At 30.9% G+C, this 24,358-nt stretch overlaps 1 protein-coding gene across 5 annotated transcripts in view; it reads left to right on the top strand.

Annotated features, from left to right (window-relative positions):
• The window catches only part of LOC105761264 (disease resistance protein RPV1), a 59,461-nt gene extending 43,010 nt beyond the window's left edge, over positions 1-16,451 (top strand). Inside the window, exons 2-9 of one of the 5 annotated variants that reach the window (XM_052623424.1) lie at positions 4,715-4,771; positions 5,203-6,301; positions 6,633-6,673; positions 7,638-7,878; positions 8,025-8,774; positions 8,856-9,538; positions 13,010-13,087; positions 16,069-16,451. In XM_052623424.1, coding sequence (XP_052479384.1) covers positions 4,715-4,771; positions 5,203-6,301; positions 6,633-6,673; positions 7,638-7,878; positions 8,025-8,774; positions 8,856-9,410 — 2,743 coding nt within the window. In that variant the 3' untranslated portion in view covers positions 9,411-9,538; positions 13,010-13,087; positions 16,069-16,451. Of the gene's footprint in view, positions 1-4,184; positions 4,772-5,202; positions 6,302-6,632; positions 6,674-7,637; positions 7,879-8,024; positions 8,775-8,855; positions 9,585-13,009; positions 13,088-16,068 lie in introns of those variants that run through there. The other 4 variants (XM_052623422.1, XM_052623426.1, XM_052623425.1 and 1 more) reach the window with 4 other exon arrangements.
• Positions 16,452-24,358: the final 7,907 nt, after the last annotated feature.

The following is a 24,358-nucleotide window of genomic DNA, read 5'->3' on the forward strand; positions in this document are numbered from 1 at the left end:
CACGTTATGCAATATAGTTTATCCCCATTTATATTTTGTTTTCTTATGTCTATTCTCGATTTGTTTTAGGGTACCCAAGTTCCTAAATCAAGAAATTCTTTTAGGGGTTAAAATAAAATTGTAATTTTACCATTTTAATAGCCTATATCTTTATAATTTTAAAAGATTAAATCATTTTTTATATTTTTAGGGCCAAAGTACAATTTTACCTTTATTAATTTAAAATTTTATGGGGCCTAAATGAAATTTTTTTAATTTTAGGGTACAGTCGCCTACTATCCCCTGGGTACCGAAGTTGCTAAAAGCATAGTCACAATAAAAAATAGGAAAACATACATACCCATGTATCATTAAATAGTATTAATGTTGTTATTGTCAATTTTTAGTTTTTATTTTATTTTGGAAAGTTTTGAATAATCATAAAGTGTCCAAGCCGCCTTACTTGAATGCTTTTGTATATTTTGAATAATTATATTATTCAAAATCTTTTACCTCTTAAACTGTTGTGATCTAAAATATCAACTACAATTTTTAGATTAGATGGGATATCTTTTAAAATCCCTACCATCAGACTTCAATCTCGTAATCTTAATGTACTTTTTCTATCTTCTAGTGGCATTATAAGGGAAATGGAGTAAGAATTATTTCATCTGATCTTTGCCATTTAACTTTTCCTTTAAGATAGAATCACAACAACAAAAAAAACCTTTATTATGTTCTCTCTCTAAATTATTGTTGTTTTCAACAGCTCCTCTACAAGTTGAAAGTGCTCAACCTCAAAGAGTTTGAAAACTTGATCAAGACACCAGACTTTATAACAGCCCTAAATCTTGAAATTTTGATTTTAGAAGATTGTATTAGATTAGTAGATGTTCATCCATCCATTGGAGTGCTCAAGAGGTTGCAGAAGTCCTAAGAACCTTCATAAGTTTTCAGAGATTGATTGCAAAATGGAGAACCTGTTGGAACTTTATTTAGATGATACAGGCAGCAAAGAACTTCCTTTCTTCAATTCAACGTCTCAGAAGGCTTAAAGTTTTGAACCCAAAAAACTGCAAAAGTCTTACAAGTCTTCCAATCAACTTTCCAGAGATTGATGGGAAAAATGGAATGTTTGTTGGAGCGTTTCATTTTATGCATCCAAAATTTCAAAAAAAAAAATGTAATTTAATCAATAATAGATCATTTATGTCCGTGTAAAATTAAAATAATTTTATATTTTTGTATATTTTTTTATTATTAATATTTTAACTATCTCATTATCGTATTTTATATTTTATTTTATAAAATTAATATATGTCAAAATTGATGCAAACAAAATTTTCTAACTATCCGTTTCTTCTTTTTAAACTTTTAATGGTTCAATAAATACTAATATATACAATATGTTTTAAATTGATATGATAAAGATATCGGATTAGTTCAAAATTTTGTATGCACGACAATTACAATTATTTTGATAAATTCAATGGTTAAATTGTTAAAATATTATTATTACAAAATAAAATTATTTTGAGACTAGGATAATGTGTTTTCTTTGTTTTTTTTATTTCTTGGAAGTGTATGTGTTTATAATTTATTATTTTCTATACAAATATTAATAATTTGGGGATGGCTGGCTACTCTTTTCTGAATATTTTGAATAATTAGGGTTAGGAAGTAATCTATGGAATATATATTTTATAATAATATCTCGTCCATAATAAGATCAACCGTCCAACATATTTTATTTATTAAAAGTTTATAATTAAACTTTGTCAACCTTGTTGGATTCTTCCTCTTTCTGATCTGTGACCCAACTTGTCTTCTACCACTACACCCTTTCATATTTCCACACAAATTGCTTAGAAACCATAGAAATTTCCTGATACCCATTCAATATTCCATATTCAATCAAAATGAATTCAACTTTTCCAATCATAATCTGATAGAATTTAATTTTAAATTTTACAAAATTTTAAAAATAAAAATATGTCACTTTGCAAATGTTAAGAGGTGAATTTATTGACTCTTTTAAAATTTGAATTAAAATAATAAATTTTATAAATTTGAGGAATTTTATATTTAGAATCAAATTGATAGAATTTTGTAAACATTAAAGGGCTAAATTTATTACTAGACCAATAAAAAAACTCACTTCAACACTTCTTTTTAGATTTCAAATGATTGTTAATGTTTGGTGACCAAAATTTTAATTTCGAATAATTTAATGATCAAAATAAAAACAAACAATAATTTAATCATCATTTCTGAACTTACCCTTTCCTTTTTTATTTCTTGGAAGTGTGTGTGATCATAATTTACAAATTAATAAATTGGATGGCCGGCTGGAGGTCTTAGTCTTCTTTTTTTTAAATATATTTGAATAACTTAACACGTTACCTTTAGGATTAGGATTAGGATTAGGATTAGGATTATATATTTTCACTTGCTCAAACAGTACAAAAGCACTAAAGAATTCTTCGACATTGTTTATTTCCACTATATTTGTTTTGCCATTAGAGAGGCTTTATCATGGTTAACATTGTTGGCCTTCGACAGTATAATTATTGAGTCGAATTGTTTGCTCGACTTTATTACACCCATTATGTAATCTTTGTGAGTCCTGCGAGGAGACAGAGGCCGTGTGGGAGAGTAACATTAATTAGGGACAAAAATTGTGGAGAAAGTTGGATTGCTGAATGAATCGCTAAATCCTCAGTCATCAGCCTTCCTTTAAAGCACAAACACCTTATTTGCTAACCATTTTTATTTTTTATTAAGTGTTTGTTTGCCATTTAGTTCCAACTTCTATTTTGAAATGAATATAAACTATGGTATTTCAAAAACTTTTTTAATAAATTAATTTTCAAGTTTTACATATTATATCAATTTAGTTATAATTTGCAAATATATTTAAATTGATCCTTATTCTAAAAATTCAAAGAAATATATAAAAGTAGATAAATATTTTCAAAATAATAATAAATTTAAATTTTCTTTGAATATCTTAGAATTAGGATCCAATCGAGAATATTTGTAAATTCTGAGGATTAGTTTTTAAAATTATGACTAAATCGATATAATATGTAAAAGTTGAGATTTAATTTTAAATTTTTTCTTAAATCTTTACCTTAGGTTTGGTTTTACCATACTAGAATTAAAGATTGTATTAATAAGAAACAGAAGAGGATTATTCCAGGAGAAAAGCAATTAAGGTTGCCTTGGATTGTTTCAGTTTCCACAAATTCATCACCCTTTTCCTTCATTTTTCGTTTTATGCAACTTTTAGTAATGCTTTGTTTGAAATTTTAGTAATGGTATAGCGTTAAAATTTTGGTTTTTTTTTTTTTTATTGGCGAGAATACAGTAAAACCGCTCCAACAATCGACATAGGCTTTAAATAATAATTTTATAAACAATTTATTACATTTAATATAAAATATAAAATTTAATATAGTTTAATGGTAAAATGCATTTTGTCTCTAAAATAATCTCTTTAAAATTAGAAACTAACAAGTGTATATATAATTTAATGTATGCATTTTGCAGCATATATTGTATGCCAAAAATATAAAAGATAAAAGATGTAAATATAGTTTGATATTAAAATGGGTTGAAAAGTTAATATCTTACCAACCTTTATAGTCTATTAATTAAATCTTTTGTATGAAACAATATATGAATGATTTAAGAAATAAAAATAAAAATAATTTAATTTTAAAGAATTTATAAACAATTTATTATATTTAATATTTATTTGATATGAATATATAGCATTTAATAGAGTTGAACCAATTATTAAAATCTCGGTCTGCTTTTAGTTTATGCCAATTTGATTTTGTTTATTTGATAAAAAGAATGTATCATTTACTTAGACTATTTTTGAAGATATTGTTTTGGTGGTAAATAATCTAACTTCAAATTATTATTGAAAATAATAATAATAATATTTTTATGGATTATAATGATTTTTTTATTTACTTCCTTTTAAGTGTAGCATCACTCAATGCATTTGAATTTATATTTTCTTATATTGACAATAATAATATTGATACCAATTAAACTAAGATACAATGAATTTTAAATAATGAGTTATCGTGTGTTTATATATTTTTTAAAATTAAAAATAAGATTTTAAGGTTATTAAAAGTGATTCAAATTACTACACGCTTTCATATCTACAGGGAAATTGCCTAGAAACCTCTGTTTACTTTCCTTGCAAATTTCATCTATTCTTCTCATTCTTCATGCTCCTATATTTAAAAGACTGTTTGTAGTTTCCTTCTGATATCTGACAATTTCTTCTCATCATGTTGTCATTGCCTTCAACTTCATCCTCCATTTCTAGAAAGAAATATGATGTTTTCTTAAGTTTTAGAGGTGAAGATACTCGCAAAAACTTCACTGATCATCTTTATGATGCTCTGAAAAGGAGCGGAATAATCACCTTCAGGGATGATCCAAAGCTGGAGGCCGGCGAAGAGATCGCGCCAGAACTGTTTAAAGCCATTCAGCAATCATGGTGCTCCGTAATCGTATTTTCAGAATCTTATGCTTCTTCGGGTTGGTGCTTGGACGAACTTAGTGAGATTGTTAAGCAGAAAAAGGACAAGGGTCGTGTTTTTCCAGTTTTCTATGACGTGGATCCATCTGATTTGAGAAAACAGAAAGGAAAAGTTGAAGAAGCCTTTGCGGAACATGAAAAGAGATATGATGAAGATAAGGTCCGAAGGTGGCGAAATGCTTTGACTCAAGTCGCAAACATTAAGGGATGGCATTTAAATCACAGGTAACTCCTTCATATCTTCTCTGTTTTCCAATTTTACTGCTTACATGATGTTCTTCTCTATTTTCATAGTAAAATTTCAATCTCTGTTGAAAATCATTACCACTTGATGAAGAGACCATGAAACCCAAAACTCCCGATATCAGACTCTTGACTCAAGGCCTTTCAGACAACACTACAAAACTGCTGCCCCGACCCTCCGAATCAAGAAACAAAAAACCCATCTCTCCCCACCAAAAGAACAAGAAAACCCAAAGAAATATAAACAACACAGACATCATACCCAAAGCAAAATGAAAATTTAGATTTAGCCGAGCACACCCAAAAAAAACCATATATATTAGAATACATGTTATATCGATATATACACCCATGTCCTTTAGCTGTTGATTTCTTGTTTAGAGACCAATATCTTTTTTTGTTTGTGTTTATAGGCATGAAACCGAATTTATTGGAGACATCGTTAGAAAGATATCAGCAAAATTATGTGAAACATATCCAATTGTCCACGATGAGTTGGTTGGAATTAGTTCACGCTTAGAGGAGTTGTATGCAAAAATAGATATTGGTGAAGATGATGTCCGTATTATTGGAATTTGTGAAATGGGTGGCATCGGTAAAACAACTCTTGCAAGACTTGCTTCCACTCAAATGTCTCCTCATTTTGAAGGTAAAAGCTTTCTTGCTGATGTTAGAGAAGTTTCAAACACACGTGGACTTGTTTCGTTACAGAAACAACTTCTTTCCCAAATCTTGCCTGAGGAATGCTTTAATTTCTTCAATGTTCATGAAGGGAATGCCATAATTAACCACAGGTTATCTAACAAAAAGGTTCTTGTTGTTCTTGATGATGTTGATAACCTACAACACTTAAAATGCTTGGTTGGGAGGCGTAACTGGTTCGGTTTAGGGAGCAGAATCATTGTAACAACAAGAGATGAACATTTGCTCCGATCTTACGGAGTTGATGACGTGTATAAGCCTACAACATTGAATGCACATGAAGCACTCCAACTTTTCAATTTGAAAGCTTTTAATGGTGAGACAAGGCTAGAAAATGATTTTAGTGATCTTTCTAAACGTGTTTTAAAATATACCGGAGGTCTTCCCTTAGCTCTTGAAGTTTTGGGTTCCTTTTTGTGTGGCCGAGATGCAGCCCAATGGAGAAGTGCAATAGAAAGACTTGAAAGAGATTCTAACAAAGAAATTCTTGACAGACTTCAAATAAGCTTTGATGGATTGGACCAAACTGAGCAGGACATATTTTTAGATATAGCATGCTTCTTTAACGGGAAGATGAAAGATTTTGTAATGAAAGTATTAAATGGTTGTGAGTTTTTTCCTGACATTGGAATTGATGTTCTTATTAAAAAATCTCTACTAACAGTTGATGAACACAAAAGATTGCGGATGCATGACTTACTACAAGAAATGGGAAGAAAAATTGTTAGGGAAAAATCTGTTGTTGAACCTGGAAAACGTTGCAGATTGTGGGCAGAAAGAGATGTTTATCATGTGCTAACAAAGAACACTGTAAGTCATTCTATAAAAACTATATATTCTAGTATTAAAAGGTCTATTATATTTATAAAGTGTTTAAGTGTTTATTTTAAATATCGATAAAGTAAAATGAGTACATTTGTCCTCAAAGTGTTATTTTATTTTTCTATTATAAATATTAAAATGATATGCACGATATGTATAAAATAAAATGTTATTTCATTGCTTCAGTTGAAAATTGTTTTATTTAGTTTGCTTTTGTTTATTAATTTCAACAGATAATAAATGATGCTAAACAAGCTTTGATAATCATAAATATAAATTTCAAGAGTTTTTGTCTTATGTTTAATTTTTTTATTTTTAGGGTACAGAGATGATTGAAGGCATGATCATCGATAATAAAAGGTAAGAAAACATACAAACATGTATTTATGTATAATATTGATTTTTTTTAAAATAATAATAATTAAAAAAGAAGTGGCAAAAATCTTCCATGCTTAATATTTCAAAAAAAAAAAGGAAAAAGAGTGGTATGTGTTAGCGAAAAAGGTATAAATGTATGCATTCATCATTAAGGGTGAGCGTTCGATCAAATCTAGTAAAAAAATTTGAGTTAATTGAGTTAACGAATCCTATCTTATCATCCTAACTTGATTTGATTTTTTTTCCGAATCGAGTCGAGTTTTTTCCGAATCTAGTTGAGTGAAATGAAATTTGAGTCGAGTCGAATCAAGTAAAATTGTTCAAGTTAAATTAAAAAATTAAACATGTCAAATTAAAATCTTGTTATAATATAAGTAATTTCATGTTAGAGAACATAAATTTGAAACCATATATATTTGAAAAAATTTCCAAATCAAAATAAGAAAAAAAAGATAGTTTAGTATGATAAACTTGAATCATTAATTAATTTACTTAGGTCTCTAAAATTATTATTTTAGAAAAATTTTGAATTTTAAACTTTTTATATATTCTTTAGATTTTTTAAAATTTTATAATTTTTCAAAAATATAAATTTTTAATTTTTTAATTTTTTAATTTTAAAATTTATTTTTGAATTTAATTTTGCTCATCTCTATTCATTCTATATAGTAGTTAAGAGTATGTTTACTGTAGTTTTGAAAGTTCGTTGTATGTATTTGGTGTAATTGTAATGTCATTGCATTTGCTTGTATCTATTTCTTGCATTTTCTCTTTAGCCAAACATTTTTCTTCTGTGTACATCATGGCTTCTAGCTGTGTAAGTTAGTGAATATCAACTCCAATTCTTTGAAGCTATGTTATTCAAATTTGGATATAGGTGCTACAACATAACTTTTTAGATACTAAATGTTTTATATATGTGTAATCATATTTTTGTTTTACCTAGGGAGATGAACAAGATTCTCACTTTGAGTGCGGATGCCTTCTTAAAGATGAAAAGATTAAGACTACTTAAAGTCCTTTGTTGTTCAAATTGTTGTGATTTTACGTATCTTTCTAATGAGCTACGGCTTTTAGATTGGACGAGATATCCTTTAAAATCCTTGCCTTCAAGCTTCCAACCAAAAAATCTTGTTGCACTTCTCCTATCTTATAGCAACATTGAACAACTATGGAAAGAAAACATAGTAAGAACTAACTCATTTGGTCATTGTTTTCTATCTTATTTTGAGAAGAAAGATGAAATTTTTATTTACATTGAAGAATAACAATAAAAATGAGCTTTCCTATGTTCTTCTCTTTTTTATCTCTAATTTATTATTGTTTTCAACAGCCCCTGTATAAGTTGAAAGTGCTCAACCTCAAAGGGTCCGAAAACCTGATCAAGGCACCGGACTTAACAACTGCCCCAAATCTTGAAATTTTGGTTTTGAAAGGTTGTACTAGATTATTAGATATTCATCCATCTGTTGGAAATCTGAGCAGTCTTGTTTTGTTAAATTTGAAAGATTGCAGGAACCTTGGGAGTGTCCCAGGGAGCATAGGTGGGTGTAAAAGTTTAAAAAGTCTTAATCTTTCTGGTTGTTATAAAGTTGAATATTTGCCAGAGAATTTGCAGCAACTAGAGTTTTTGGAAGAGCTTGACTTAAGTAAAACAGCCTTACGAAAACCACCATCCTTCATTTCTCAATTAAAAAATCTTCAATTTTTGTCATTCAACGGGAGCAAGGCAATTCAAAGAGGAAGGATAAATTCCATGACATCGATGTTACCTTCATTGCTAGGTTTGAGTTCATTACAAGAACTGAATCTAAGAGACTGCAATCTTTTCGATATTCCTAGTGATATTTGTTGTCTATATTCATTAAAAGAACTTGAGCTTAGTGGTAACAACTTCACCAGCATACCTTCGTCTCTTTTCAATCTTGTATATCTTGGATTGTCGAGTTGCAAGGAGCTTAAATCTTTGCCTGAACTATCAAAAGTATACACTTCAGTCGGTTGGTCTACGATAACTTGTATTGACTGCTACAGATTGGCTGAGAACATCGATGCCTTAACATTGCTGAAAAAGCATCTAAAGGTTCGTTAATATCTTTGTTTCTTTCAGTCTCATAATTAGTCATGGTGATAGTTACCAAACAACTAGAGGTTTATTTTGCAGGTATTTGGAAATACAGGAAAAAGATTTAATTTTATTCTACCTGGAAGTGAAATCCCAGAATGGTTTAGTCAACAAAGAGGTGACTCTTCGATTAAGATAGATTTGCCTCAGGAAGTTTGGAATGATAATCAATGGATGGGAGTTGCTTTGTGCTGCATTTTTGTCAGTGATGATGCTTCAAGGGTTGAGGAACTCCATTTTAGAGCTGTATCTGGACTTTCTAATTTCAAGGGTAGAAATCCTCGAGAGTTCATGATGGGTTTCGGGACTTTCCCGGCTGGTGAACCCGTAATGACGGACCACATTTTCATTAGGTATTCCTCGCGTGACGAGATGTATCGATATTCATGGACAACAGATTGGTTAGATCAGGAATGCGAAGAACTTGAGTTCTCATTCGTAAGAGGCCCGTTTACCTTGAACAGTGTTAAGGTGAAGAAGTGTGGTGTTAGATTAGTGTATGAGAGAGATTTGGAAGAGATGGAACAAATACAAGAGCTGCATAGTAGTCAATGTTGTGAAAATTTGGAAGATACCGCAACACTCTGCCGATGATGGATCTATATATAGGTAACGTTTCCCTTATAAAGCGAAAACTTATCTAATATCTATAAGGAGATGGATGAAGGGATGCAACCAAAACGGATGCAAAAAGTTTTCAATTCTATAATGGGCAGACTGTGGTAAACTACTTCATTACTATTAATTCTTTCGTTTAGACTTTTTTTAGTCAACGGTATTATTTACAGTTTTTTATTTCATTTAAAGTATTCAATTATGATATTTTATTCCATAACAAATGAGATATAATCTTTCTAATTAATATAAAAATTTTAAGCATATACATATTCAACACCAACTCATATTTTATGCATATCCCAAATTTAAAACATTCAAACACTACATCAAAATAGGCTTTTAGCGGCAGTTTTAGTGGCGTTTTGTGGAAAAACGCCGGTAGAAATCGGGAATTAGCGGCGTTTGTGAAAAAGCGCCACAAAAAATAAGCCTTTAGCGGCGTTTAGAAAAAAACGCCGCTAATAACACGCATTAGCGGCGCTTATGCTAAAACGCCACAAAAACTCCAAACCCAAACGGCGTCGTTTGGTGACCTTCAGAGGGCTTTCGTGGCGTTTTTAAACAAACGCCGCTAATGTTATGGTTTTTAGTGGCGTTTTTTCCTAAGCGCCGCTAATTTTAGGGCTTTTAGCGGCGTTTTTGATAATGCGCCGCTAAAGTTGAGGTTTTTAGTGGCGTTTGTTTATAAAGCGCCACTAATGTTGGAGTTTTAGCGGCGTTTCGATGGAAACGCCATAAAAATACATTTTACATAAATTGGTTTAATATTATTTAGATTAATTAAATAAAATTCAACTTAATTCTAGAATATGTAAAATATTCGATGGATAATATTATTTAATTTAAATTCAAGGTTGGAATAGTAATACTTTAATAATTCATGACAAACATCTAATTAAATACTTAAATAAATTTGTGAATTTGAATTGAAATCATTCAAATTAAAATATATGCATATACCTAACTCGCTATCATTCCTTTTGTTATCAGTTCAATATTTAAAAAAATGCCATATATATATATATATATAGTTGTCCATCCTTCTTGTTTTCATTTATCTCATTGAGAAATTAAGAATATAATAAATTTGTTAATCGAGAAATTTATTTATTTATCAATAAAATAAAATATTAGAAATTCCATACTTTATATGAAAAATAAATTTTATAAAGATTAATATTGTTTATTGCTACTTTATACAAAATTTTTAACTATTAATTATTGTTTAATCGATTTAAACTATGTTTTATGATTATTAAAGACTTAGGGAGTTTTTGGAAGGTATTTTAAGGAGTAAGGGTATGGATTAGGGTTTGGGATTAAGGTTTAGGGTATGGGTTAGGAATTTAGGGTTAGGGTTAGTGATTTGGGGGTTAGGGTTAGGGATTTAGGGGTTAGGGTGTCAAGGGTACTCAAGTTAGGGTTGGTTGCTTAGATTAATTAGTTTAATTAATTTATATATTAAATATGTTCTTATATGTTTGTAAAATATATAATGATAAATTTAATATATTTAAATTATGAGTATATATTACGTCTTATCGACCTTGAGTATGTGCTAGCAGTCGAGTAAGTAGTGACTGCCCGGTTTTGTTTCTCCAATTTTTTGTCAGTATACAAAATCTAGTTCACCCTTCTTTATAGTAGAAATTAAGGATTAATGTTCTAAATATATTTATTGATGAACGACGGGATTTGGATTGTTGGAAGCTAGAAGCCCCCTTTCGGTATTTTGGCAATGTTCCTAGGGCACCGGTAGCACATGTCAATAATCCTATAATTGGTACGTGGAGGCTCAGTGATCATTAATTTAAGATATTAATTTCAAATATGTATAGTTAATTTATATTATTTAGTTAAGAGATATAATATATATATTAGGGTTTAAGATATTTCAATTAAATTAGGGTTTAAGGTTTATTTGAGACTTGTTAAATGATACAATTAATTAATAATTTTATATTTAAAATATTTAACCTTAACAATTCAATATTTTTATATGGATATATATATAGATAATTAATTATTGAATTTGGATAGGATCAAAATATTAGAAAAAACTAAAAAAATATAAAAATGAAATAAAAAAAACTAAATGTTATAATTTTATCAAAAACTTTTAAATATTACTTAAAATTTTAATAATTATTTAATTAAAATTTTAACAAAACATAGAAGAAATAAATAAATAAATAAATAAAATATGTGAGATTTAGCGGCGTTTTAAGCAAAAACGCCGCAAAAGTTTTTAATAACGGTGTAGTTTTTGGCTGGGAATTTAACGGCCTTCGCGGCGTAACGTCGAAAACGCCACTATATCTGGGAATTAGCGGCGCTAGGAAGAAAACGCCGCAACGTTGCTGTGTAGTCTGTAATTAAAACGTTGACGTTTTGTGTGGCATATTAATGGTATTAGCGGCGCTCAGGTGAAAACGCCGCAATTTTTAATTTTATATTGTTTTTTAAATATTAATTAAAAAAACAATGTTTTAAAATATCTGAAAACGATGGCGTTTCAATAAAAGAAATTAATGTATTAGTGGCGTTTTTGTATAAAACGCCACGAAAAATTGATTTAGCGGCGTTTTATTCATAAACGCCGGAAAAATATTATTAGTTTGGGCAAAACGATGTAATTTTTGTTTGGGAATTTTTTATTCGGATTTAGCGGCGCAACGCCTAAAATGCCACTGTAGGTAGGTTTTAGCGGCGCTATTATATAAAACGCCGCAAATTTTCCGCCCATTTTTGAGAAACGCTGTCGTTTTACATGACACCTTAAGGGCATTAGTGGCGCTATATTAGAAACGCCACAAATGTTCAGTTTGGTAAGACGCTGTCGTTTTATAGTGTCTGTATTTCATCCCAAATAGTCCAATCCCTTACCCGACAAATCAGTTTTCTCCCCAAAAATTCCCCCCAAATTTTCCCCAAAAATCCCCCAAATTTAGAACCCTAGTCTGCTGTGCCCCAACCATCACTGCTACATTGCCGTTTACTGACCCTTCTGTTGTTGCTCGTCGACCGTCAACCGTGACAGTCGTGTACCCCCGCACTCCTCTGCCGTCGCTTGGGTAAAACGATCGGTAAGGTTTTCCTCTTTCTCTTCTGCTCGCAAATGGTTTTGCACCTGGTTTAGGGTTTAGGTTACAACCTCACATACATTATTTTACACCTAATAATGTTAACTAAATGCACAATTTTGTTGATGGGTTTCAGACAATTTTACAGTATCCTGTTTGGGAAGAAAAGACCGGGAATTTGTTCTTAGAATTTTATCTATAGCCTTTGCATAATTTGTTTATTTCCTGTTTGTAGTTCCAAATAGTTTGGAACTGTTCATAATTTTTTTCATCATTTTAACTCTCCTGTTTGTATTATAGGAAGTGATAATATTTGGTCCCATAATTGCTCTTACTGAAACCAAAAGTACCATATCTCATGTCATACGCATGGAAAAAAATTATTATTTTTAAACAAAAATCAAAGCAAACTAAGCAGTATATTCGGTCTTGTTGTCTAGAAGAATGGCAATGAGTAATTCATTTTTATATAATTAGATTTTCTGATCACAGATTGAAGAAATATAATCAGCGGGAAATAGGATGTGGAAGAAGTTTGGTTGCTCCATGAAGAAGCAATTAATAAGTAAGGTGCAAATCCTTTAAAGATATTTAGATTATAATCATCCTTTTATCTTTGTTATTAGACTAGATTCGTCAAGTAAAATTGTGGTTTCATTTTTGTTCGCAATTGTTAGAGACCAAAGTATGTGTTAAATGTGATGTGTCTAGTTTCGTCGTTTAAAATTTTTTTTATATATTTAAGAGATATAACAAATATTAAATAAAAATAATATAGGCATAATGTTAAATTTAGTTCTCATCGATCATATTTTTGTCATTTTGACCCTTTTCTTCTTTTTTTAGCTAGATTTGGTCATTAACCTTTTAAAAGAGTCGAATTTGATTATCAACCTTTTAAAAAGAGTTGAAGTTATATATTTTTAACAAAAATACTAACTAAAATGTTAAAATTTTAAACACAACATGCATGACAATTCATGTGCACTCCATGCTAAACTTTTTAATTCTTATGAAAATTTTATATATTTTTTAATTTTCAAATTTTTGTAGTTTTTTAATTATTTATTGGCATGACATATAAAACAAATCATGTTATATTAGCATGATGTGCACATGAACTGCCATGTGAGTTGCCACGCCAACAATGTTAAAAAATAATGTTTTAGTCATCATTTCCTTTAAGAAAAAACAATTTCACTCTTTTTTGAGAGGTTAAAGGCTAAATTTAGCTCAAAAAAATATTAAGGGCCTAAATGACAAAAAATGTCAACGTTGAGAACTAAATTTATCATTATGTCAATAATATAAAACTTTGTGGATATAATTGTTGGATCTAGTGGCCTGAGTGTAGTACTATATTCGTTTGTAAACTTATAACTTTTTCAAATAGATTGATTAATAAAACAAATTCATTGATTACATTAATATATTTTGTATGATTGTCCTAATATGGTTTTTACATGCAAAGCAAAATAGAAGTAAATATTAGCTCATTGGTTGACTAATGATTAAATTAATACTAAGCGGTATTACCTGGTCAAATCGTAATATGGAAAGAGAATTTGTATTAGTAGACAGATCTAAACATGTCCTTAGTCTAATCGAAAATGAGGAAATCACTTGAAAGACTAATATGTCATCTATCAAGTCCAATTAATCGAAAATGAGGAAATCAATTGAAAGACTAATATGTCATCTATCAAGTCCAATTGGAGAGATGTTTTGTCTTGAGAATTGAAGCAACATAGCTTTTTAGATACTAATTTTTTTGTATATCTATAATCATATTCTTGTTCTACCACTCCCCCTCAAACTGAACTTTTCATTCCAAGATTTTCTTTGAGTTTATGGAATATGTCCGCTTTCAATGACTTCGTAAAAATGTCTGCCAATTGATCTTCTATTCTGCAGTAAACTAACTCCACATTTTTATTTTTCACTTGCTCTCGAATAAAATGATACTTTGTATCCATATCCTTGCTTCGACTATGAGACATTGGATTCTTTGCAAGAGATATTGTGGACTTGTTATCAACATAAATTGTAATTGGACCTTCTTGTATAATAGATAATTCACCCAAAATATTCTTCAACCAAATTACTTGACATGTGCATGCTGCAACAGCCATGTATTTTGCTTCACATGTTGAGAGGGCTACTGTTTATTGCTTTTTCGATGACCATGAAAATGTCACAGAGCCAATATGGAATAAATATTCGGATGTACTTTTGCAATCATCAAAGTCACTACCATAATCACTATCTGAATAACCAACTAATTTTGAACTCTGTGAGTGTGTATAAAATTAACCATGATCCATCATACCTTTGGTGTATCTCAAAATTCTCTTTGCTGCAATCAAGTGATCTTGTTTTGGCTTCTCCATGTATCTGCTAACTATTCCCAGTGCATACATGATGTCTGGCAGCATGATAGTCAAGTATCTTAAACTTCCAATGATACTTTTAAACAACGTTGGATTTACCGACTCTCTGGATGAATCAACACTTAATTTCATGCATGGTTCTGCTGACGTGGCTAACGGCTTGCAATCTTTCATCCTGAATTATCTTAAAACCTGTTTCGCATAATTCTTTTGAGACACAAATGTTCCATCTTTCATTTGTTTCACTTCGACTCTAAGAAAGTATGACATTTCACCAATATCTTTCATTTCAAATTCTTTAGTCATAGCTTTCTTAAAGTCATTGAACATACTTGGATTGTTTCCCGTGAAAACCATATCATCCACATATAAGCACACGATCATGATGTCACCAACTTCATTTTTCTTATGTGTTATGCAAATGAAATGGTAAGTGTTTAATATGAATTAAGATATGTATGCATAAAACTCGTTGAAATGGTGATACATGGAAAGCATGATATGTTTTGAGATGGATGATAAATCCAATTGAATTATGCTCAAGTATAATGGTTATCCATGTCAAATTCATATGAATCATGTTTAAATGAACTAACATGTATTGTTGATGTGCTTAGGCGTATGCCAAGCTTGTGGATATAATTGATGTTTATAGTTATGCTTGTACTATGCATATGAAATGGGTAAGAAAAGAGAATGAAATGGTAAGCACGTAATTGGAATGTATTATGATGTTATAAAGGTTTAATGTGATAAATGATGTATTTATAAGTGAGAAATTTTACGATACTATAAATGAATATACCTATAATATGGATAAATACACTAAGTTGGGAATCGATAATGTCATTTAGACTTATGATAAGCATTGGAACAGAATGGAAAGTAACTAAATTGAAAGGTGTATAATCTTATAGAATGGTTGATAGTTATACATTACGTCCCATAAAATCATTTCATGTTATGAATTATAAATATATGTGATATCAATGAATTTACTCATTTTTGAGTCAATGATTATATAGATTTATGAATTTTGGCATTGGCATAGGTTATGTCTATTCTAATAAGTATATTATCGAAATGGAATTTTATGCTTAAAGTTTATACGAGCTTACTAAGTATATATTGCTTACGTAGTTATTTTCCTTTACTTTACAGATTATCGAAAGCTCGATTGGGTTGAAAACTAGTCGGAGATCCATCACACTATCCAACGATTTTATCAATAGATTTTGATGCTTTGGTCATGGTTATAATGGCATGTATAGGTGGACTTATGGTCGATGTTAGTTGAATGTTAACTGATGAGTTTGGCATGTATATGTCATTTTGGTTATGGCATGAAATGTTGCCTTGGATTTGAGGTACTTATGGTACTATTGATGTCTTGTTGGTTGTGGTTAATATGGTCAAATTGATGCGTGTCTTGAAATTACCAATTTTGGTATGTGTTAATGTATCTTTAAATGGCCAAAACAGTATGTGATAAATTGATCCCAACATGATCAAGATATATTTTACGTTGGAAAGGTTTTGAACTAGATGTGCATGATGTAAATATGGTATATAAATGTCGGTTGTTTGGTACCATTTGGAAATGGTTGGTTTGTGTCATTTAAGTGGATATGATGCATGTGAGAAATGGTCCAAATAGTAAAGCTATTTTGATATGGCATCAATCTAATATGGTATGGTTGATTTGTATCAATTGTGGTATGTTTTGGTGTGGAAACAAGTCAATTGATAAGCACAAGTTTAGGTATGTTTAATGTATGTATTTGAGGTGGCTTTATGGCTTATTGGTTTAATGGAATTTGGTCATTTTATGCATGGTTGAACATGTTTTGATACCTTGATCATATGTGTAAATGGATTTGTTTAGATGTGCTTGAATTAGGTGAAAGAAATGGCTTGAATTTGACCTATTTCTTATCTATACGGCCTAAGACACGGGCGTGTGTGACACACGGCCATGCGAAACGGCCGTATGTTCCTTGTAAGTTTTTAAAGGTTGCATTTCGAGAGTTGCACGGCCTGGCACAAAGGCGTGTGGCTTGGCCGTGTGACCCAAGTAGAGGTATGCATGGGGCGGGCTGGGTTTGGGTTGAGCTCAACTAAAAATTTAGTCCCGTTTGCTAAGCCCAGGCCCGACCCGAAAAATGGGCCTAAAATTTTTTCCAAGCCCGACCCAGATTAAAATGTTAAAACTCGGGCCCGACCCGACCCGCCCATATTAATTTTTATATTAATTTTATATTATTTTAAAATATATATAATACTAAAAACATCAAAATAAATACTTCCCAACAAATTGAAAATAAATTTTTAAAAATATGTGTACTTAAATAACACTAAGATAGATGCAACTTAAACAAGCAAATGTCTTTAAAATAATAACAAAATTAACAAATGTCTTTAAAATAATAACAAAATTAACAATAAAATAAGTTTTATACAATATCCAAACAATAACAACAAAATAGTAGCAACATAATAGTAAAATGGTAGTAAAATAGGGAGAAAACAATAAGAAAATAATATTTAAAAATATATATTTTTTGTGCTTTGGTGAATCCGTGCCGGGCTCGAGCCAAAAGTGCATTACCCAAGGCCCGGTCCGTTTTTTAAACGGGCTTTATTTTTTGTCCAAGCCTATTTTTTGGGCCTATATTTTTGCCCAGATCCTCCCACATTTCTGGTCGGCCTTCAGACCGGGCTAGGTGGTCTGACCTATGAGCAGGTCAAGACCCAAGTCAAAGAGTTACATGAGCAGGGACACGGGGTGGGACACGGCCATGTGTCCCTACTTCGAATGCCCACACGACCTGAGACACGGGCGTATGTCTCAGTTGTGTGAGTCATACGGTCTAGCCACACAGCTGTGTGACCCCTGCAGTGTGAATTTTTCCATCTTTTTCCATGAACTTTTAAATGTTCCCGATTTAGTCCCGAATCGTTTCTAAATTGTTTCTAAGGCCTTGAGGGCTTGAATTAGAGACGTTATGCATGTGTTTGATTGGTTTTTACAATAATTATGAAATATTAAGAATGAATTATCTGTGTTATGTTTTTACGGTAATACTTTTTAACCCTATTCTAGCAACGGATACGGGTTAGGGGTGTTACACCATGTGTCATTTCTTCTTATTGCTGTAATTTCTTTATCCATTGCCTTCTTCCATCTTACGTCTTCCATTGCATCTCCATATGTTATTGGATCATATTCTGTCATTAAACATAATAATAAATAATCAAATGTTGTTTCTATGGGTTCTGTGACCTCATAAATATCGCGTAAACTATGCACTCTTGTAGGTACTTCCTTTTAGTTGTTGGTACTGCTGCTGATTGGTGATAATGATGTTGTAGGAATTGTTGCAACAAGACTTGGAGGAGGGTTTTTCTCGTCACTTTGTTATTGATTAATGAAGTCATCGTCTTTGTCATCACTGAAAAAAACCCTTCAATTTTCTTCTCTTTTTCGCTCCATCTCTAGTAATCAGCTTCATCGAATTCAAAATCTCTTGAAATAATAACTTTCTTGGTGAGAGGGTTGTATAGCCTATATGCCTTGCTTCTCTTTTCCTAACCAATGAAAATACATTTTACTCATTTATCGACAAGCTTCTTTCTCATCTGGTCAGGAACATGAGCATATGCGATGCATCCAAAAATTTTGAGATGTCTAACTCCTGGACTTTGATTGCTCCAAGCTTCATTTGGTGTCTTGTATTTCACACTTTTTGTTGGACACCGGTTGAACAAATAAATAGCACATTAAACAGCTTAAGCCTAAAAAGTTCTTGGTAAATGCTTACCTTTAACCATGCTTCTTGCCATATCAAGAATAGTGTGGTTCTTTCTTTCAGCGACTCTATTTTGTTGTAGCGTATACACAGTTGTCAACTAGTGAATAATTATGTGCTCCTTATAGAAGTTTTCAAATAGCTTTGAAGTATACTTACCACCTCTATTAATTCTGAGTATCTTAATTAATTGTCCACTTTGTTTTTCTACCACTGCTTTGAACTCAATAAACTTGTCAAATGTTTCTGATCTTGTTTTAAGAAGCTATATCCAACTTTTTCCGCTAAAATCATCAATAAAAGTAACATAGTACCTGTTTCCACCAAGTGATGGTATATCAAAAGGACCTGCTATGTCAGAGTGTACAATCTCCAAAGGTCTCCTAGCTCGTCGAGTTTTTCCAACTTCAAAACTCTATCCGTGTTGTTTTCCTTTAATGCAGGCTTCACACAGTTGATCAGGAGGATTAATTTCTGGCAAACCATTCACCATTCTTTCTTTTCACAATAGCTTCAGACCAAAAAATCCAAGATGCCCAAACCTTAAATGCACAACCATGAATCATCTTTAATTGCATTCTTCATACATTTTACCTCTCCAGATTCAATGTCAAGAGTAAATAGACGATTACGCGTCATATCAACTTGGGCAATTAATTCACCACTCATACTTTTTAGGGCGAGAATGCAATCCTTCATATATACTTCATATCTTTTTTTTTCTAGAAGTTGTCTAAGGCTGATGAAGTTGCTTTTCAAAGATGGTACGTAATAAACATCTGATATGAACTTCTTCTTTCCATTATTTTGTGTAATAATAATTTTACCTTTACCTTTGACCGTGGCGTGCGATTCATTTCCAAACATTACTTATCTGCGGATATTCTCATCCAACTCTAAAAATAAATATTTTTTGCCACACATGTGATTGCTGGCACAATTATCAATATACCAAATATTTTTATTTGATTTTTCACTTTCTTTATAACTGAGAAATACACTAGATCCCACTTTTTCTTCTTCTCTAGATGCTGCTACATGATTTCTCTCCTCCACCTTGGGAGTTGATCTACACTCGTAACTATAATGGTCATATTTATTGCAATTATAACATTGTATCTGAGATTTATTTCCTTGTTGAAATCTACCTATACCTTGACCTCAACCTCGGCCTCGAACTCCTCGTCCACGACTTGATGTTTGATATTCTTCACTTGTTTAGACTTTACGATATGATTGATTGCCTCGTCCACCTCTATTTCTACCTCTATATCGTCTACGGTATCCTCGACGATTGCTTGTACCTTGTCCAAAATTATCCCTAGATCCACTTTCGTTGAAGGACAACTTGCTTTGCAAGACTTGGTTCAAATTTCCAGTATCATCATTTTGCTTCATTTTATGCTCATGGGCTTGGAGGGAACCCACAAGTTCGTTGATTGATATTTGTGACAAATTTTTTGACTCTTCAATGCCAACCACCACATAATCAAATTTGTGTGTCAATGATCGCAAAACTTTTTCCATTACTCTGACATCATCAAGTGTTTCTCCATTCATTTTCATTTCATTTACCACCGCTTTAACTCGGGTGACATAATCATCAATACTTTCTGAAGGTTTCATTTTCAATGTCTCAAATTTGTAAATGTAACTTTTTGGCATTTTACGCTTCTTGAAGAGATTTTTGCAAAATTCCCCACGCTTCCTTTGATGTCTTTGCATCTCAATTTTTTCAAAGGTTGATTCATCAACACATTGAAAAATAAAGAACAACGCTCTCTTATCCTTTTTTACGAGCTTATTTCAATACTCTTTTTTCTTCGTTTGTCAAAGCCACCTCAACAGCTACATTTTCAGGCTCGACATATCCTTCTTTGACAACATCCAAACAATCTTGAGAACCGAGCAAAGCCTTCATCTGGATGCTCCAATTATTATAATTTATCTTTTTTAATTTCAAGATTTACGGTTGAATCATGTTTGCCATTGTGACATTGACATGAACCTAGCTCGGATACCACTTGTTGGAAGCATAATAAAAATAACTCAAATACTAATTTTTTATTACACACAAATAAACACAACTCAAATACAAACTCTTTTTCTCTCTATACTAGTTGCTGCTAGTTTTTCCTTTTTATAACTCACAACACTTTTCTTTCTTTTTCTTTTTCTTTTTTTCTCAAGCTCACTAACGTTTTCAGCACACACTCATTTAATTTAATTTCATAAGACTCTACTTACATATTTATAAGCATAAGAAACTGACTTAAACTTTATCAAGCCTTGCCATCTAAGACTATTCAAGTTGTTGCCATCATTATCCTTTGTTCTTGATTTTTCATAAAACTTCTAGTATGATAAAGCTTTATCATTTGTGCAGGCCAATTTGCAAAGTTGCAGGCCACTTTGCAATTCAATTTCAAGCCACATTTCCATGAGGTTGAAAGTCAATTTGGATAGAAATTCTTTGGCTGCAATTTTTATGCCGACTTTGAAAGTCAATGATAAGCTATAAAAGTAACATATTTTAATCTTATTCTTAATGCGTTTTTGGATGATTAATTATGTAAATTACTGAATTTGATGCTCCTAATCCTTTAAATTCATGTTTCTATACTTAAGAGAATATTTGGGAGTGAAAGGAGTGAAAAATGAGCCAAAATTGGACAAATAAAGTTGTTTTCAAGAGCCACACGGCCTAGGCATTTCCACACAAGTTGGACATAAGCCCATGTTGATTTCGCACCCTGCTTCCCAAAGACGTGGAAAAACCTAATTTTTAGGTTTTCTAAGCATTCTAAAGTCTATAAATACCCATTAGAAGAAGACCTAAGGGAACCATCAGAGAAGATCAAAGAAAACACTCGAAGAACACAATTGGAATCAACTTAAAAGTGGATCTCCATCAAGATCGAAGACCTCCTTTTGATTTCTTCTGAAGTTTTTATGAGTTTCTTTATGTCTTGTGATTTTTCTGACTTTGGGATGTTTTCATTCAGGATTTTGAACTAATCTCCTAGATACCTAGGGGAGATGAAACCTATGATGAATCCTATTATTTGATTTTTGTTTTACGCGATAAATAATTTATTCTTGTTCTTAATTATGTATGCTTATTTCTTGTTTTAATATTTTTGGGATATTAATTCACATTTAATGTGCTTAATTCAATGGAGCAAAAGTCTCTGTTTTAGAGTAGATCTAGCATAATTGAGTGGAGTTGCATACAGTACTAGAAATAGGATGACATAAATCTACCGAATTAGAATCAAATCTAATAAAGGAACCCATAGATCGAATTAATGCGACGATAGGGATTTTAATTAGAAAGAGATTTCAATTAATTAATCTAGAGTCGGTTGTTCTTACTCTCGAAAGAGATATTAACATAATTTAGGGATTTCTACAGATCAAGACACAAGTGAATAAATCGTTTAATTCAGATTCATAATAATAGGTGAAGTCTAGGTGGATTTTTTCCTGGGTATTGTATATCTCATTGGTTAATATTCGATTATTTCCTTGATTCATTCTCTGTTGTGTTATTAGTTAAATTAGTTTAGTAATTTTAGATTAAAACACATCACTCCAAATTGTTGGCTAGATAATAAGAAAATGGTAATTACTCATACTTTTAATCCTCGTGGATACGATATATTTACTCACCATGGTTATACTATTGTTCAATAGGTACGTTTTCCTTTATCGTATTTATAGTTAATCTAGTGACCATCAGTCGGTTTGTTTTCTAACATGATTGCAGAAACCTTGTGAGTGTCCCAATGAGCATAGGTGGGTGTAAAAGTTTAAAAACTCTTAATCTTTCTGGTTGTTATAAAGTTGAATATTTTCCTGAGAATTTGCAGCATCTAGAGTTTTTGGAAGAGCTTGACTTCAGTAAGACAGCCTTACGAAAACCGTCATCCTTTATTTCTCAATTTAAAAAAAAACCTTTAAGTTTTGTCATTCAATGGCCGCAAGGCAATTCAAGGAGGAAGGATAAATTCCATGACTTCGACGTTACCTTCATTGTTAGTGTCGAAACCACTTTTTGAAAATAAAAATTCTGTCGACTTAAAAAATGAAAATTGGAGTCACCACCGATCTTTTATTGAGGTGTGATCAGATCACCTTAAAACGATTTGGGTCTACGAGTTTCAGAAAAAAGCGGGTTTGGGAGTCAGTTACGTACAAGGAAGGATTAGCACCCTCGTAACCCCAAAATTGGTACCGAATTAATTATTTAATGTCTTAAAGTCGAATGTCAAAAATTCGAAGAGATTAAAAATGATTTCCCCTTTTTATTAGTGCCATATTTAAAACAATGCTTGGATAGATTTTAACGAATGTAAAAGGGTTTCTCATCCCAAGGCAACAAAATGCCGTATCCCGTAAGTTAGAATGCAACGTTTAAATTCTCGAGCATAAGCTAACCTTTAATTATTGAGCATAAGCTAACCTTTAAAAATCTTTATTGTGTATTCAAACTAAATGTTTGGCCGTTTTAGTTAGACAAGAAAATCGAAACCCCGTAAGTTAGGGCACGATTTCTCGAAGTTCCAAAGACGACATATAACTTGCTTTTAATCTTATTAAAAAGAACCATATATTTTGAAAATTAAAAAGATGGTCATTTTAGATTAACGAGAAAATCGAAACCCCATAAGTTAGGGTACGATTTCTCGAAGCTTCGAAACGTAAAATATGGCTTTATTTTAAGAAGATTTCTAATAAGAGTGATTATAAAACGCCTTAAAATATATTTATTTAGTTTGTTTGAAGAAAAAAGAAGCAACAACTAATAACGATTATCTACATTGGAATTTCATTCACGATACGATAACAAGAAACATGAATATATTTGCAAGCATGGCACAATAATACATGGAAATAAAAGTATACAGATGAATGACAATAATGTTAAAATACAAAGAACAAATTAAAATACACATAATAGCAATAGTTTCATATCATATATTATGCAAATACTAAAATTAATATTCAAGGCTAATGAATTAAAAGCCAATTTTGAAAGAAATACCAAGCAAATTAACACAAATAAAATGTAACAAGTTTTTAAAATAACCAAAAAACATGGAAAAGAAGAAATTTGGAATTACCAATGTACAAACAATAAATTATATGTATAAACATTTTAGAAAGAAGTGATTAATATGAAAACCTGGAATAGTTTTTAAAAAATAGAATTAAAAATAAATACTATATGAAGTAGTATAAATGAATTTTAAAGCAAATATTGCATAAGAAGAAGATCCAAATTAGTATACAAGATAATATATATATATATATATATTAATCTAAATAAACAATACATGAAAACTTAATATAAATAATAATGTACGCATATAATAACATATATAAAAAGTTGAGATAAACAAAGTATATAATAAAATAGGGTTTAAAAGAAATAAATTATATATATAAATAGATTTAAAAGAAGATATATAAACATATTTAAAAGAGAATTTAAACGTAATAGCTAAAATAATATGAAATCAATAGTATAGACTAAAAATAATTTAGTATTATGTATGTATATATAAAATAATAAAGTCTAAGGGTATTATCCTATAAATCTTTAAAACATAGAAATATATAAAAGTGAATTTTAAAAA

Source organism: Gossypium raimondii, chromosome 11 (assembly GCF_025698545.1).
Source record: "Gossypium raimondii isolate GPD5lz chromosome 11, ASM2569854v1, whole genome shotgun sequence".
In the NCBI taxonomy this organism is placed as follows: Eukaryota; Viridiplantae; Streptophyta; class Magnoliopsida; order Malvales; family Malvaceae; genus Gossypium; species Gossypium raimondii.